This window comes from Vidua macroura, chromosome 5 (genome assembly GCF_024509145.1).
Source record: "Vidua macroura isolate BioBank_ID:100142 chromosome 5, ASM2450914v1, whole genome shotgun sequence".
Classification (NCBI taxonomy): domain Eukaryota; kingdom Metazoa; phylum Chordata; class Aves; order Passeriformes; family Viduidae; genus Vidua; species Vidua macroura.
This window is the reverse complement of record NC_071575.1, coordinates 47508446-47523623: the sequence shown is the minus strand read 5'-3', so window position 1 is coordinate 47523623 and position 15178 is coordinate 47508446. Positions and strand designations below refer to the sequence as shown.

Here is a 15178-nt window from a genome sequence, read left to right as displayed (position 1 = left end):
CAGGTGTTTATTTGTGATTAGAAGTATTGCTGTCACGATTTCAAGGACAAATAGGTGAGATCCTTCCATCAGAAGTATGATAGGATACTTTTTTAAACCAGGACAGGTAGCAAACTCTTTCTTTCTTAGCACATTAGATGAGTAAAGCTCTCTTTCAGGCTAAGTAATTGTGTTTAAAAACTGAATGTAGTTGAGTTAGTGCCATGTGCCAGCAAGATCTGGGTTGGTTTAGGTGTCATTTTTTTCAGTATAATATACTTTCCAAATTATTAATAGTGTTGGACTTTGTGTTGAGTTGAACTACCAGTGCCCATCAAGTCACTGAGTCTTAAACAATAAGGCAATATCAAGATTAAAAAAAATAAACAACAGTATTGTAGATTTGTACAAAGAGAACAAATAAAACATAGACGGGGTCAAAGACTACAGGATTCTTCTCAACAAAAATCTCTAGCTATGAATTTACTTCCTTTACTTCCTTTACTTCCTATAGCAATCAATATTTAACAAATATACCATGTTTAATTGTATATTATAATACTGATTCTATCTTTCCTAAAGCATTTAATACCTCATTAAACCCATTCACATCATGCTTAAATAACTAAAATGAATCTTTATCTGTTTTGCCTCTCAGAGACATCTGGCATTTCAGAAGTCCATTTTTATTTTGCTAGTACTATTGATTGAGATGTAACTGTTGAAACTTCATGTTTGTTTTTTACAGAAATCAGCTATGTATTAGTATGTTGTAGGTTGGGTTGATTTAGTCAGGAGTTTTATTAATGTTAGTTAGGTTTGTTCCTTGTACTTCCCTATTTTCCCCTCACAGTGGTTTGCTCCAAGTTGTTTACCCTGAGAATTCCCGCCACTCGGATCCACAGTTACCTGTCAATCTCCTCACCTCTTCCTGTTTTCTCCTTGTTTGGTTCCATCAGTCAGGGGTTGTCACTCCCTGTTTAGTGTCAATCTTGTAACCACCCCCAGCTTCTTCATGAAAGTTCTGTTTCAATCACCCCACCTTAGCCTTTCTATTTGTCCCAGGATGCTGTACCCACCTGTTATGTTACCATTGGTTGTTATAATCCATGTCACTCCTCTATCGTTTGTCCCCATTGAGCGAGCCAGGTTTCCACCCCTGTCCGCCCACCCCCTACTTAATCTGCTGCAACGCTTTGTTCTCTGGCATTTTGCACTGCATCGCTCTGAGAGCATTTTGTTCCAACCATGCATGGGGGAATAAAAGCTCTTAGAGCTTGCAAACAAAGTGTCCTTCTCTCGTCCCTTCGTCTCCTCTCAGCGTGAAGCTACCAAAGCTGTGTTACCCACGCCGCAGCGCTCAGCACTACCAGGCTGGCAGACGCCATTACCCTGGAGTGCCCGCACACACGTGGCTGCCACCCGCCTCACACAGGCAGTGCTAGCCGGCTCATCTCGACTGCTTGAGGTTGTGGCATGTAGCCACTACATTAGTAAGTGTAATATTTTCCAAAACTACTTTTTCCCTATGAAGCAGGAAAGCTTAATATAGGGTATTAGCTCTGTGAATGCTATGAAGTCCTATAGAGGATGTTCCTTTACTCATCTGGTATTTGTGTAACTGACAAAGAATTGTCTTTTTAATTGAAATAATGTCCACAGATGATCTCAGAATTCATCTTTTGTGTGATACGTAGTATTCCACAAGTTAAATATATATTTTTAATGATCATAGAATGGTTAAGGTTGGAAAAGACCTCTACGATCATCACATCCAGCCATTAACCCAGCATTGTCAAGTCCACCACTAAACCACCTCCCAAGGTGTCACATGTACAGGTTTTTAAAATATCTCCAGGGATGGATGCAATACAGTGTGCTGTCATCTGATGCTAGATACTTAATATCTGTGTTGTACCTCACTGATTAAGGCCAACCCTGCAGATGCTTACAGATCTTTTTATATTATGCACACAATTAGTTTTGTGGCATTTGATTTTCTTGCCTCAGTTGGTAAAACTAAGATATGATCACAGTTTTTACAGCTAAGTTCTGTGCTGTCAGTGTTTTCAAATGCATTCCTTTCAGAAGAGTGATCCTTGCTTACCAGCCACCTTCTCCCCAAGCTTTTGATTTGTCTTTACAGTAATTCACCATGTAATACATGGAAGAATAAATTTACATTACCAGTAATACTTTGCATGTTTCAGGACCCAATTATGTGGGATCAAACAAAGGGATTTTCATACAATGTCTAAGTCTCTTAATTTTCTTTTTAGCCAACCAATGGGATCTTCATGAGTGCATTTCTGATTGTTCTGCCTTTGGAGTCCATGGCTCATGGGCTTTTCCATGAACTGGGAAACTGCTTGGGAGGAACATGTGTTGGGTATGCTGTTGTGATTCCCACCAACTTTTGCAGGTATGGTTACTGTCCATTTCAGTTTCACAGTGTTTAAATGTATTGTTTGCTCATGGAGACAGTGCAATGCTGTTGCTTAGATTTTTCCACAATTAAATACAAATTGAAATAATAGGCAGATTTTCTATTTCTCCTTTTTCTTACCCTGGAATGAGGAACTCCACCTTTCTATCTAGGTAATTTGCTTTTAGAAAGCTGATGAATACAGACCAGCTGTGCATAGGCAGATTTCACAGCCCTTATCTCACGCAAAGGAGGATTGGGGCATTTGACGAAGACCAGGTATCTTACGTGAGGGGATTTAATAAACCAAACTGTCATGGTTTGACACTGGCGCAATGCCAGCGCCCCCATGAAAATGCATCTTCCCCAAATAAATGCTGTGAGATGTTATCAGGAACAGAGCAGAGCAGGCCCAAGCTTAATAACAAAGGGAAAAAAAACTTTATTAAACTACTACTACTACAGAAGACACATAAACTAAATTCAGGATGAAGACCTTTTAAAACACCCCTCCTCCTCCCAATTCCTAAAACACCCACCATGAAACATCACCCGGGATTCCTGATCAAATTACCACCCTTCAGATAATCAATACTCAAACTATCAAGGGAGAGAGAAGTCTCTCTTGCACCACAGACCCCCCAGGAAACACAGTTGCCACACCCTGTGTTTCCCTGTCACACATGGCAACCACCCGGAAAAAAATCTGCCAGTGTGACACTCTCCATTCCATGCCACAGTGCTCTCACCACCGTGCATGGACAGACTGCTCATAGGGCTCCTTTAAGGATGCTTTGCCACGGACCCAAAGATACAACAGTTCAGCTTCTCATCTTGGGACTACCGCCCCCCCCCCATTTTCCCCTGGGGCCAAGGGTCCAAGAACAGAAAAATCATCTTCTTTCTCAAAGACAGAGGGCATCACCATTCCCTCCTCAACTTCTTCTGTTCTTGCCATTCCGGTGCTTTTAGAAGCTGAAGCAGGTCTCCTTGGGTCACCACTGCATCCCCCTAAAATGCAGTCTCTATTGCAGGAGATTTTGGTTCAGTCCATGGCTAACAAGAAAAGTCCAGCCAAAAGCTACTTCATCATCCCCTCCCACCTAAATATTTCTTCTTCTAACATCTCAGGTCCCGGACTATCTCTCTTCCACTACAAATCAAGGAGGAGTAATATTTTACAAAGCCCTCATTTCCTGGAAAGGGTTAAAAGTTCAGACTCCCTGGACGGCTGATATCTCAGTCCAGTGTTCCGTCTCCCACGCTGGACATCATCCCCCCCCTTTCTCCTTCTCTTCTGCCGGCAAATTTCCAGGTGCCGTCAGGCTCTCTGTCACTTTTCCTCTGAGGGGGGACAAAGGCATCTCCGCTTCTCTCCACCCTTCCGTCCAGGAGCTGGCTCAGTTCCAGGCCTTCAGCCCCTCGGCCTACCTGGACGAGGCCGCGTGGTTTCCCCTCCCCCACCCAGCCTGAGGCTGGGCAGGGGAGAGTCTGCACTCTCTGACGACCAGAACCAAAGAGACAGTTCCCTTGGGAGTTCTTGCTTTTAACCCCCTGTGTTCTCAGAGGCATGTCCATACTTTCAGTGGTCACTCCAGGTGCCAATATCCAAACCTGACCACTGATTGGTTTGACCCAACTTCCTGGAAAAAATTCACTTCCATGTCAAACCACGACACAAACAGATCAGTTCAAAATAATTTTGAATTCAGTTAAATGAGGTACTGTCTACATTTAAAATTCATTAAAATTAGATTTGCAAATGGACTACATGTCATATATTGGTGTTGACAATTTGAAGCTGGTTTTTGTTCCAGCATAAATGTTACCATATGAGAAATGCATGATTGTAAAGGGACTGTACTATTATTATTTGCCCATTTGTGTGTTTTTCTTAGAAGCTTTAACCTTGCAAATCGTGCTTCTGCCATAAAATTAAAATCAGTGTGTGCACATTTTTTTGTAAATGATAAACGAGAGCTATATAAATAATCTCTTCAAGTCACAAGAGAAATAGAATAGTAAGTTGAAATGAGGTTCTTCAAAATAGAACTGCCCAATTTATGAAAACTTCACAGCTTCAGTGTGTGTAATGGGTTTAGTGGATAAAGAAGAATTTAACATCAAAGAAACCAAAGATAGTATGCTAATCTTAGATAACGGTATCTTAAATATTGTAAAGAACAAATTTTCAGAGCTTCTGATGTAGTCTTTCAGCTGTACACCCTTAAAAAGACACTTTTCAATTTTTGCTACAGATTTGAAAAACAGATTTTCAAAATTTACATTACAATAAAAATAAATTTATTTTGTTTCCATGGTAATAATTTAATTCTTTCATTGTATTATATTATTCTGGCACAGGCAGTTCCCTCTAATTTTGAGCAAATGAGATACTCTTGAGCAACTGTTTAGGACCTGACAGAACTAAACTTCCTTAATAACAAAGCTTGACTGTTGCAGTGATCGACCCAGTCTTCACTTGCTGAGACCAACAGTAATGATTAGCTATTCAATGTAGCTATACCAGTGGAATATTAATCTTCATAAAAACCCTAGGCAAGTGAGAAGGTGCAAAATTTAGTTAGCTAGGCCAATAAGGAGACCAGGTAGCTTTACACACTGACTTGTAAACAAAATACATGAAGAATACACACATATATACATATATAGGGGAAAAAAACCCATAATGTCATGTTTTAGTAGAGTATGACTTGTCTCCATATTTTCACTCTCAAAACCTCTCCATGACTGTAACTGAGCATAAATTAGGCCAATTTGGCCCAGCTGTCAGTCATGTTCCTTATCATTACCCTTATTACATCAGCTGAAGAGTGATGAATGCTTTTCTCTTTCTGAAAGTATATTCTGAAGAGCACTCCCCTAACCAGGTGTCTTGCACGACCAAATTTCCTATTATTATGATAAATTAATAGCTGTGTAGACCTAAAATAAAAAGTGTATTTTTATTTGATGTTTTACATACTGTAAATATTTGGGTTTTTTATTATATATTTATCTATATTTTTTATAAAATGTAGATAACGATACAAATAAAGTTCATTTTGGAACCCAGGGATGCTTTTTTATTTTTCTTATTTATGCATATTCATATCTACGTAGACATAAATACACATACATGGCTTTTTCCAGGTCTAGTTTGTAACTTTCTTAAAACTTTGATTTTCTAAGCTGTGAATACTGTTATCTGAAACACATTTCTTATGCCGAAAGAACAGCATCTGAACAGCACAAACAAGAAAGAATTACTGTATTTGTGTGAGTTCTATATTTCAGAGTATCTGAGCAAAGTGTGTATGTGGACTTCTCTTTCGTCCATTATAGGAAGCTAGGTTTCATTACATTTTGTGCAGATTAGCACTCATATTCTCTGTGCTTCTTTCCAGCTGTTCATGAAAAAGTGCCTGTGTGAAGGCAGTGCTCCTCAGTGGGACTTCATTAAATTGTTATAGCCTCCCTTCTTCCTGTCACAGTTTCCTTCTCTCCCTCTGTCTCTTAGTTGCAGGAATAGCATAGGGCTGAGTAAGGACTATGCTTGATATTGAAGTGTGACAGAAGGGAGATAGTGGTCCCTCACTCAACTACAGTAATTTGAGTTGTTTATAAGCTGTCAATCTTATTTGATTTAAAGTAAATTTGAATTTAGAACAGTGCTACTTCATAGCAGACAAAATATGCACAGGGGGAAAAATCACCAGCTACTAGAAGTCCACTAAGTATGAAATAATTATCAGCCATAATCATTAGCTGTTCTCCTTCTCTTTAGTCCTGATGGCCAACCAACTCTTCTTCCACCTGACCACGTCCAAGAGTTAAATCTGAGGTCTACCGGCATGCTTAATGCCATCCAAAGATTTTTTGCTTATCACATGATTGAGACATATGGTTGTGACTACTCTACAAGTGGGCTGACCTTTGATACCCTTCACTCCAAGATCAAGTCTTTTCTTGAACTTCGGACTGCAGATGGACCCAGACACGATACCTACATTCTGTATTACAGTGGTCACTCACATGGCACTGGTGAATGGGCACTGGCAGGTAAGTAATCTGGGGGTTTTCTTTTGTTAATTGTTTTGGTTATTGATAACCTTTCCAAGTCAATTCATTAATTCTGTAGGAAATCATACTATATTGCAAAACTTTGAAGTTTTGAATGTACTTACTACCAGGTTGTTCAGAATGGCAAAGAACCATCAGTCTTTGGAAAACAGTTTTATACAACTTCCTAGCAGGGAGGGAAGAAAGGAAAAGGTAGTAGTATTGCAGAGCATAACTGTTAAGAGATTCAGAGGCTACAAGAAATTGAGAAAACAAGCCAGGTTGCAGGCTGACCTACCTCTGCTAGTGGAGGGAATGGAAAAAGGCAGAAGCCCCTTTGGTATGCAGGTAAGTTATTGTTAAGAGGTAGCTCTTTCCTTCCCTTGCATTGTATGACAGTCAGGTATGTTACTTCATGAACTTTATGTCATTTTGGTATTTACTGACTTTGATAAAAATCCTTTTACAGCCAACTAATCTTCCACTTATTCTCAAAATTGTCTAATATTGTTAACTCCAAATGTATTCTTTCAAGTTTAAACACAGTTTCATATTTCCCTGATTTTCCTCACACATGATTTTTGTATTCAACAAGTTAACTTTAAAGATTGCTTTTTTCGCTGCATGGAATTAAAAGGAGAAATTACGCACTCCTGCTCTAAAGACAAATTTTTCCCTGTATTTTGAAGAATATTTGTTCTCATTCCTTGGACATGACAGAGGGAATTACAGTGTTCTGTGACACTGTGTCGGTTAGACTGTCACGAAGACCTGCATTTATGTCTTTAAGATGTGCTTTGCTTTTTTTTTTTTTTTGTAAAAGAATCAGTAAAAGAAACAGGAGGCGGATATACAATTCACACTACAAAAACAGGTCTTCAAACATATAACAAACTTGTATCATAAAAACAGGTATGGTTTGCTTTCATTATGGACTTTGGGAGTGATTGTGGGCATAAGTGTAGCCTCAAGATTGTAAACCTCTATTTAAAGGGCCAGTTTAATGCCTTGTCATATGCATAGACTTAACCATTTCTCCCTTTCTTGACCCATTTGTTTGGTAAACTTAATGAAGTTGTCAAATCATTGCAAGGTTTAGCCTTGCTCTGCTGCTGTAGGGAACTGAGGTCACTGTGTGCAGAATAGGAATCTCCTAGTAAATACATTCAAAATTTGTAACTTTTTTCTTCCTGAGATAGAATTAATTCTCTTGGATAGCACTTTGCCTGTGAGCTCCAGGCTCTTTGTCAGCAGTGTCTCTCCAGGTGCACGTGTCCTTCAGTAGGGCATGCCCTTCAGTGTGTGGGTAAGTGTTGAGGCACAGGTCAGTTTCCATCTGGAGGCTCTGTACCTGTTTTGGTGCAGCTCCATCCTTGAACCTTTATACCTGCTGAAGAGCAGTGTGTATTTTCTCTCAAGGGCTTTATCTGTATCAGAGATTTTAAAAAGCCGCGGCTTTTACTGTGACCTTAGTGCAAGTGGTGAGCTACAGTGTATGTAGGGTGGCCAAATTACTTCTCTGAGAAGGGGGTGGTTTGTCCATAAGAGCAGCTGCCACCCTGTGCAATTGCTGAGTGTGTCCACACCTTGTGTGGAGCAGACTATGAGCAAAACTCCACCTCCCACCTGTGCTCCAGCCAGCAGCATAGACAAAGTCAGCTTTCCTGCATATGTAGGGCCAAATGTTGCTGCAAAAATTGGACAGCTTCCTCCCCAGTCCTAGCTTACTACATCTAGCCACCCTGGAGTGTGTCTGGGGAACTCAGGTCTCTCTAGTGTGTAGGTAGCTGTAACCTAAATTAATGTGTAGCTTTTAGGAGACAGGCCAAGGTAACTGTTAAAACTTAGGTGCTAAAAGATAGTGTGTAAATGCGGTGGTATTCAACTTCCTCACAAAGCTCCTTTTCAGTTCTCTGTCCAAACACATCTTCAGCTTCTACATGGATACATGTATAGTCACATAAAGGAGAGCAGGCAGCTGTCATAGGTCTTGCATGCTTTTTTTTTTGTGATGAATTTTAGTTAAATGATGGAATGTAACACTTGATCCTCCTTCCAGATATCACTGCTCCTGCATGTAACTTGAAAGTATAAACTGACAGTATAAAGGCTGTAATTGTGCCCCTTGTATTGGACACTGGCATTTTGTGACAGATGGAACCTTGGCCATCAGTTCCAGTAATGTGTACTATCCTCTGACGTGTAAAGGGGATGAAAAGAGATGACAACAATGAAAAAACATTCATCTGATTAAAAAAGTAGTTTCTCACTGCTGGCTTATGCCATGGTACAGCACAGTAGTAGCAGTGTAGTCTTTGCTTTATAATGACATATTCAGTAAAAAGACTTACTGAATTAATTAATTCAGTAATGATGTTTCTCTGTTGTTGGAAGCTGAGACATAGCACAGTGGTATATAAAAGAAACTGTTAACTAGTCATGCATGAAGTATGAGCAGTTAAATGACCTGGGGGTCCTGTTGTCTGAGTGAAGGCAAAGGTGTGAGCTGGGCTAATAAAGCTTTGTCTCTGTCCCTCAAACTGTTGGTATACCAGTTGTCCTGCTAAACCTGCCAGAGAGCTGGAGGTGGCCAGACACCTGCATTTCTTACACAGCTTGGCGACTAAACCTTGTGCTGGATGATAAGCTCATGTGTTTGAGGTCCATAGGGTTGGAAGCCAAGCATGTGTTTGCTTGTATCTGTGTGAAGGATGAGATGGTTTTCTTTGGGTGATTCCATCCAGTGCTGTTTTGAAATCATCTGCACTCCTACATAGCTACACTTTAATAAAGTTTATTTATAGGCCTTTAAAATGTGAACAAATAAAGAAATTTTTGCAGATAATTCACATGGAAGATGTACCTAGAAAAGGAAAACTACTTCTATGTAAGTCTCTGCTGTAAATAACTACAGCAGTTCGAGGATCATGTACCAAGACAAGTTTGTATCCTAGAGATTTTCTTTGGTACTAAATTTTCCAGGTTTTCATTTTCTAGGAGAAATGTGTAGCTCTGTAATTTTGCTTTAACTACAATAACATGCACAATGCTTTAGTTCTGAGATATTAATTCGAAGCACTTTTTTGTCACCCCTTACAGGTAGAACTGTAAGTGCTGAAATATGCAGCTAACAACATTTTAAACACTGCTTAATTATATTGCCTAATGAAAAATCACTCTGGAATTAAAAATCTGTTATTTTAAATACCTTTCTTCTTCATTTTTTTAAGTTGATATTTTGAAACTTGAGTGTTTTTGTTATAAGCCTGTATCATAGCTTCAAGCCAGAGCTGAGGCATACCAGTTCTTTACTTCAGTATCATTGGGAAGACAATGGAGAGTTATTCACTTGTTTGCAAGATGTTGTCATTAGGTACCTGAGTAAGTAGTCTGCCTTTCAAAGCTACATAGATCCTGCAGCATCCAGTACACTTAAGCAGAAGGACTTCCCACTATAGATAACATTTCAGGTTTAATTACAATACCTTCTTTCAGAGTGCTGTTGGAACAGGAGCTGAGGCAGAACATGAGAAGTTGGACACTAGTTGCAAGGGTGTTTTGACCTGACAAGAAAAAAATATTGTGGAAAAATTCCTACGAGATTTTTGTTTCATTGAGTTGTAAATCGGTATCAGTTTTCTTGAAGCTCTGAAAACAGCTGTCTCCATAGAGAGAATCTCTTCATTCCCACAGTTTGAAAATGTATTTTCTTCTAAATTCACCTCTTAGAGGAGCCTTCTTTAATATTCATAAAAACATATTAAAAAAGAGTCCTATTCCTGTTCCTAAAATTATTAAGATTTAATACAAAATAAATTTTATTTCAGATTTTTTTCCCTGTTTATCTGTATTTTCCAGATTTCATCAATTGGCTCTAATTTTCACTCTGTAAAGGAATTCTTTTTTATGTTACTGTTGGTAGGTTTTCTTTCTAATCAAGGGTAAGTTAATGGCTTCGTCTGCCACAGCAAGCCTGTTAATGCCTCTGTGGAGATATGCAACATTTCAGACAGAAAGGATGAAATGAAAACATCTGTTATATCTGTCCAAATTTTTAAAGTAAGGGATTCTTAGAACCAGTCAAAACAGTTAAAGTTCTGCAGAAGTTTCTGTTTCTTCATCCTGATATTAAATCTTTTTGTCCTTGTGGCAGGGGGTGATGCTTTACGACTTGACACACTGTTGGAGTGGTGGAGAGAAAAGAACGGCACCTTTTGTTCTCGACTGATCATTGTTTTAGACTGTGAGAACTCTCAGCCTTGGGTTAAAGAAGTAAGAAAAGTAAATGACCAGTATGTTGCTGTGCAAGGAGCAGAAATGGCCAGAGTTGTAGACATCGAGGAAGCAGACCCTCCACAGCTTGGTGACTTCACCAGACAATGGGTTGAGTACAACTGTAACCCTGACAGCAACATCAGCTGGTCTGAAAAGGGCCGCACGGTGAAAGCGGTGTATGGTGTGTCAAAGCACTGGAGTGACTACACTTTGCATTTGCCAACGGGAAGTGATGTTGCCAAACACTGGATGATGTACTTCCCACGCATCACCTATCCATTAGTACATTTGGCAAACTGGTTTTGTGGTCTCAATCTTTTCTGGGTCTGTAAAGCGTGCTTTAGGTGCTTAAAAAGATTGAAAATGAGCTGGTTTCTTCCCACAGTGCTGGATACAGGACAGGGCTTCAAACTTGTCAAATCCTAATCAGCAACCAAAGAGAAAATGAAGTGAGAGCTTTGTGAATTTCCTCACTTACCATACTTAAAACTTCTTCTATGACTATTTTTCTCTGAAAAAGTCTGTTCTACTCACTTTATTCAGCTTTTGGAGCAGCTACAGTATATGCAACAGTTAGAAATTGCAATCTTAAACAGAAGAGGGTAGAACTATGATATTTTGAATTTTGTTACATGTACATACGTAAGAGACTTATTTAATATGACCATGCATTTTGGAGACAGGTCCAATGTTGATATGTCTTACTTAAGGCAGCCTTTGTTTAGAGACATCAGGTTGATGGACAGGAGCTCCTGTGAATGTTACACCATGCTGATCTGTCATTTATGTTCACTATACAGTTTAAATACAGGAAAGGAACCAAGCTAATACTCCAATCAATTCACATGTGCTTGAAATTTTGTGGTGGGGTCACTGAGCCAAAAAAACCCTGAATATATAGCTACTGTATGTAAGTAGCTGCCAAAAAGCTTTAGTTTTATTTGCTTTTACATCTTGTGCCCTGCCTCAGTTCTCTACTGCCATCAGTGGAAATTTGCCATGGAAAACAAGGAAATCAGACAACCCTCTAATGCTCTGATACTTCTCAGACGGTGTGTTCTGAAGTGAGTTTTAAGAATATTCAGTGTTACTTTCAGCATTAAATATCTTACTGGTGCTCTTTGAGCATACATTCCCAGAAGTTAATTTATATATGGAATAAAAACTGCAGTGAGCATTTTTCCCTCACCTGTTAGGTGATTCTGGATTTTCCAGGCTCTTAATAGTTTCTGTTTGAAAAGCTACTCTGAAGAAAACAAAGTAAAACAAAACACAAGGAATTTAACAAAGAAAATATTCCTTAGATAAAAAATGGGAATACAAGTGTTGCCTTGCTTCCATGTTTATCTGAAGTCCTTGGTGTGCCTAAAATCGTGTATCTGTGAAGTTCTGAGTACAGAGTTGGACCAGTGAGTTCATTATCTATTAAAATCACAAGCAAAGTTTGTTTGAATGGATTATTTGCTTAGGAGAAGGGGGAATCCTCAGTATTCCTTAAGTCTTTTCTCCCACCCACAAGGTCCTGATTTTAATTCTTCCAGAGCTCAATGGGACTCTAGAAATCCTTTCCTTCAGTCATAAAAGCTGCATAGCTTTTTTTATGCCATTTTCTCAAGTTCGGAAAATTAGAGGTGAAACAAGTAAGTGGCTAAACCACAGTACCATTTGTGGTGAATTATTTGCATATGTGTGTGTAATTCAGTAGACATACAGTTTACTTTTTTCTGTTTCCATCAGTATTTTAATAAAGTGTTAGAGAGTAGCTGATATTTGTCTAAAATATAACTTTTTTTTTTTTAATTTAAATACATGCAAATAGTATTGTAGCTCTTTAAGTCTTTGCCATCATGGCTTTTTCTAATGCCATTTGATCTTTTTAGCCAGCCAACTTAGAGAATCTGCTAACACTGATACACATCAGTAGTTCCCGAAATAAATAATGAGCCAAAGCAACAGCCAAAGCAATTTGTACCCACCAGCTTCAAAATGGTGATTTTCTCAGATTTACAAGTGGCAGCCACTAAGTTTCTTCATTAATATGTATTACACAATATTGTTTAGCAAGGCACCACCTTCCACACCACTTTCCCTTTCTCTGTCCCATTCCATAATGTGAGAAGGGGATAAAGAAATAAAAGATAAATTATATCTTGTGAAGACTTAATGCCTTTGGGTCTTCTCTATGTAAATGCTGTGATTGTAGCTCTGTCAGGGAATCAAGAGGTGGCTGTTGTCAATAAGGACAGAGGGTTCTCACACCACCTCACTTCAGGTATCCAACTTAAGGTCCTGATGTGGGAGCCAGAGGTAGGAATCATCCCATTTAAATTCAGATGTTCAAAAACCAGATATCTGAATCCATGCTAGTGACCTGAAGTGCTCCACTGCACTGCACTGCACTGCAAAGAGAAGTAAATATTTCCAGAGGAAGACTGGTTTGGTCTCTGTTCTAGGATGACCTTTCCTGTGATTGAGGGCATTACATTTTTTTTGTTTTGTTTTGTTTTGCTTTCCTGTGCCAAAGGTCAAGCAGACAAATCCCTTATGTCTCTTTAATAACCTTAGAGCACCTCTTAGCTATCCTCTGGAGCCTGAGCTGGGTACCTAAGCTCCTTGTTCAAGCACATATAAACTGGATACTTGAAGTTGAGTTGAGCAAGGATCCGTCAGGTTGTAGAAAAGCAGTACTGCCTTCTGCAGAAGGCACTGTCTTCCATTCCTGGTCATCAGCTCTTGAGTATAGATTCACAAAGACTCCTTTACATTTAGTTTGTAAAATCACCATTGTTTTGACTTCTCTTTCAGTAAAAGTTCACCTGATTGCATCATAAACTGTTACAGCTTGAGCCTTAGAAATTTTTAATAAAGTCCCCATAAACACCTGATAGTAACCCTGTGAACATTTGAAGTCAATAAGTTAGTCCTTTCTGTTCTGGAAAAGCTTTAAATATCAACCATAACACTTGCCACTAATTATAATTGACAGATCTTAATTGGTAAATTTCTACCTGCTATTGTTATGTTTTTATGGAAGTCATCTGTATCTTTCTTTTTGTTCGTGAAAGGGAACAAGAAAAGTGTGGGATTCCTGACCTCTCCTGAATCAGTGAGCAGGAATCTTCTATGTAGTGCAGTGATGGACTTCACTCTGGGCAGAATAAATGCAACAGTTTGTCCTGCTGTTCTGCCTCTGCATATTAAATGGTTTCCAGCTTACTTACCAAAGTTAGATTTTTTTCCTAGGATAGATTGGGTGTTATTCAGCTGTTTGCTGAAAGGCAGATAAAGAACTGAAAAAGAGAGCAAAAAACTATTTGTAAAACTAATCACGTGTTTGCAGATTTGTTTCTATTTTCTCAATTATAGATCTCTGGTTTTCTGAATTTGAAGTAGTTCTAACATAAGCTAAGGTGTTCCTACTTCTAATTTTGTTACTGCAAAGGCATGGTGAAAATGGTAACTTTAAAAGAAATGTTTACAGCTGTTCAAATTATGAGGCCTTTTTGGACAGACTGTCATGTGTTTCAAAACACTATCAAACCAGGGCTATGGATGATGAGGAATTCAGCTTCATCAGTTCTTCACTTCTGCACTGACTTCTATCAAGGCATCCTACAGTGACCCACATTCCCAGGTGGAATTTTACTCCAGCTCCTGGTGCTTTTGCCTCTCCACAGGTCTCTGCCCAGCCTCGGGCATGTGCCTGAGGGACAAACACTGGGAGCTCCTGTAATCCAAGTGAGGAGTTATCCTTCTGGTATTCCTGTATAAAAGACAGGGCCTGAAGGAAATTTAAATTAATTCCAAAGAATGTTGCCTATGATACCAGTTCTGTACATGTTGTTTAGTGGTAACGTGTACAAATTTCTGGGTAGAGAAAATCATTTTTGCAAGGTTTGTCTCTGTACTGTGTATTCAGACATTTTGCTATGAAGTTTGTTATAAACTTATGTCACAGCATGATTTTATGTTGACTTTGTTTCATTTACCTCCTGCATAGTACCAGCCTTGCTGAAACATGCAAATGCACTGAGTCCTACAAGTAAGACTTTTAAAGGGCTTCAAATTGCATATTCACAGTAGTATTTTTCTCTGAACAAGTATTGGGGGGGAAAAAAGCCATTATTCTTCATTTTTGCACTAATAGAGTTATGTATTTGCAGTTCGTTATGCTTTGTATGCCTTGTAGTTGTTGTCCAATCTTCAGTTCAAGTTTTTCCGAAAATAATTTTGTATATTTTGTAAAAGCATAGTTAATGCTTTGCTAGCAGTAAAGCGCCTCTGTTGCCAGCAGTAGACAATGAAATCATATTTTCTTGTTTATAAATACCTTTTGTGGGAGGATTTTTACTGAATATGCGGTTTTTAGATATGTAAATAGATTTTGGAGTGTATTTGTGATACTACTTAAATATATTTTGCTGTTTTGGATGCTCA

The 15178-nt window shown here is 38.8% G+C and overlaps 1 protein-coding gene across 2 annotated transcripts in view; it reads left to right on the top strand.

Annotated features, from left to right (window-relative positions):
* Positions 1-15178, top strand: part of TMEM168 (transmembrane protein 168) — a 25041-nt gene extending 9863 nt beyond the window's left edge. For both annotated transcript variants that reach the window (XM_053979145.1, XM_053979144.1), the window contains exons 3-5: positions 2259-2401; positions 6192-6466; positions 10620-15178. In XM_053979145.1, coding sequence (XP_053835120.1) covers positions 2259-2401; positions 6192-6466; positions 10620-11167 — 966 coding nt within the window. In that variant the 3' untranslated portion in view covers positions 11168-15178. The remainder of the gene's footprint in view (positions 1-2258; positions 2402-6191; positions 6467-10619) is intronic.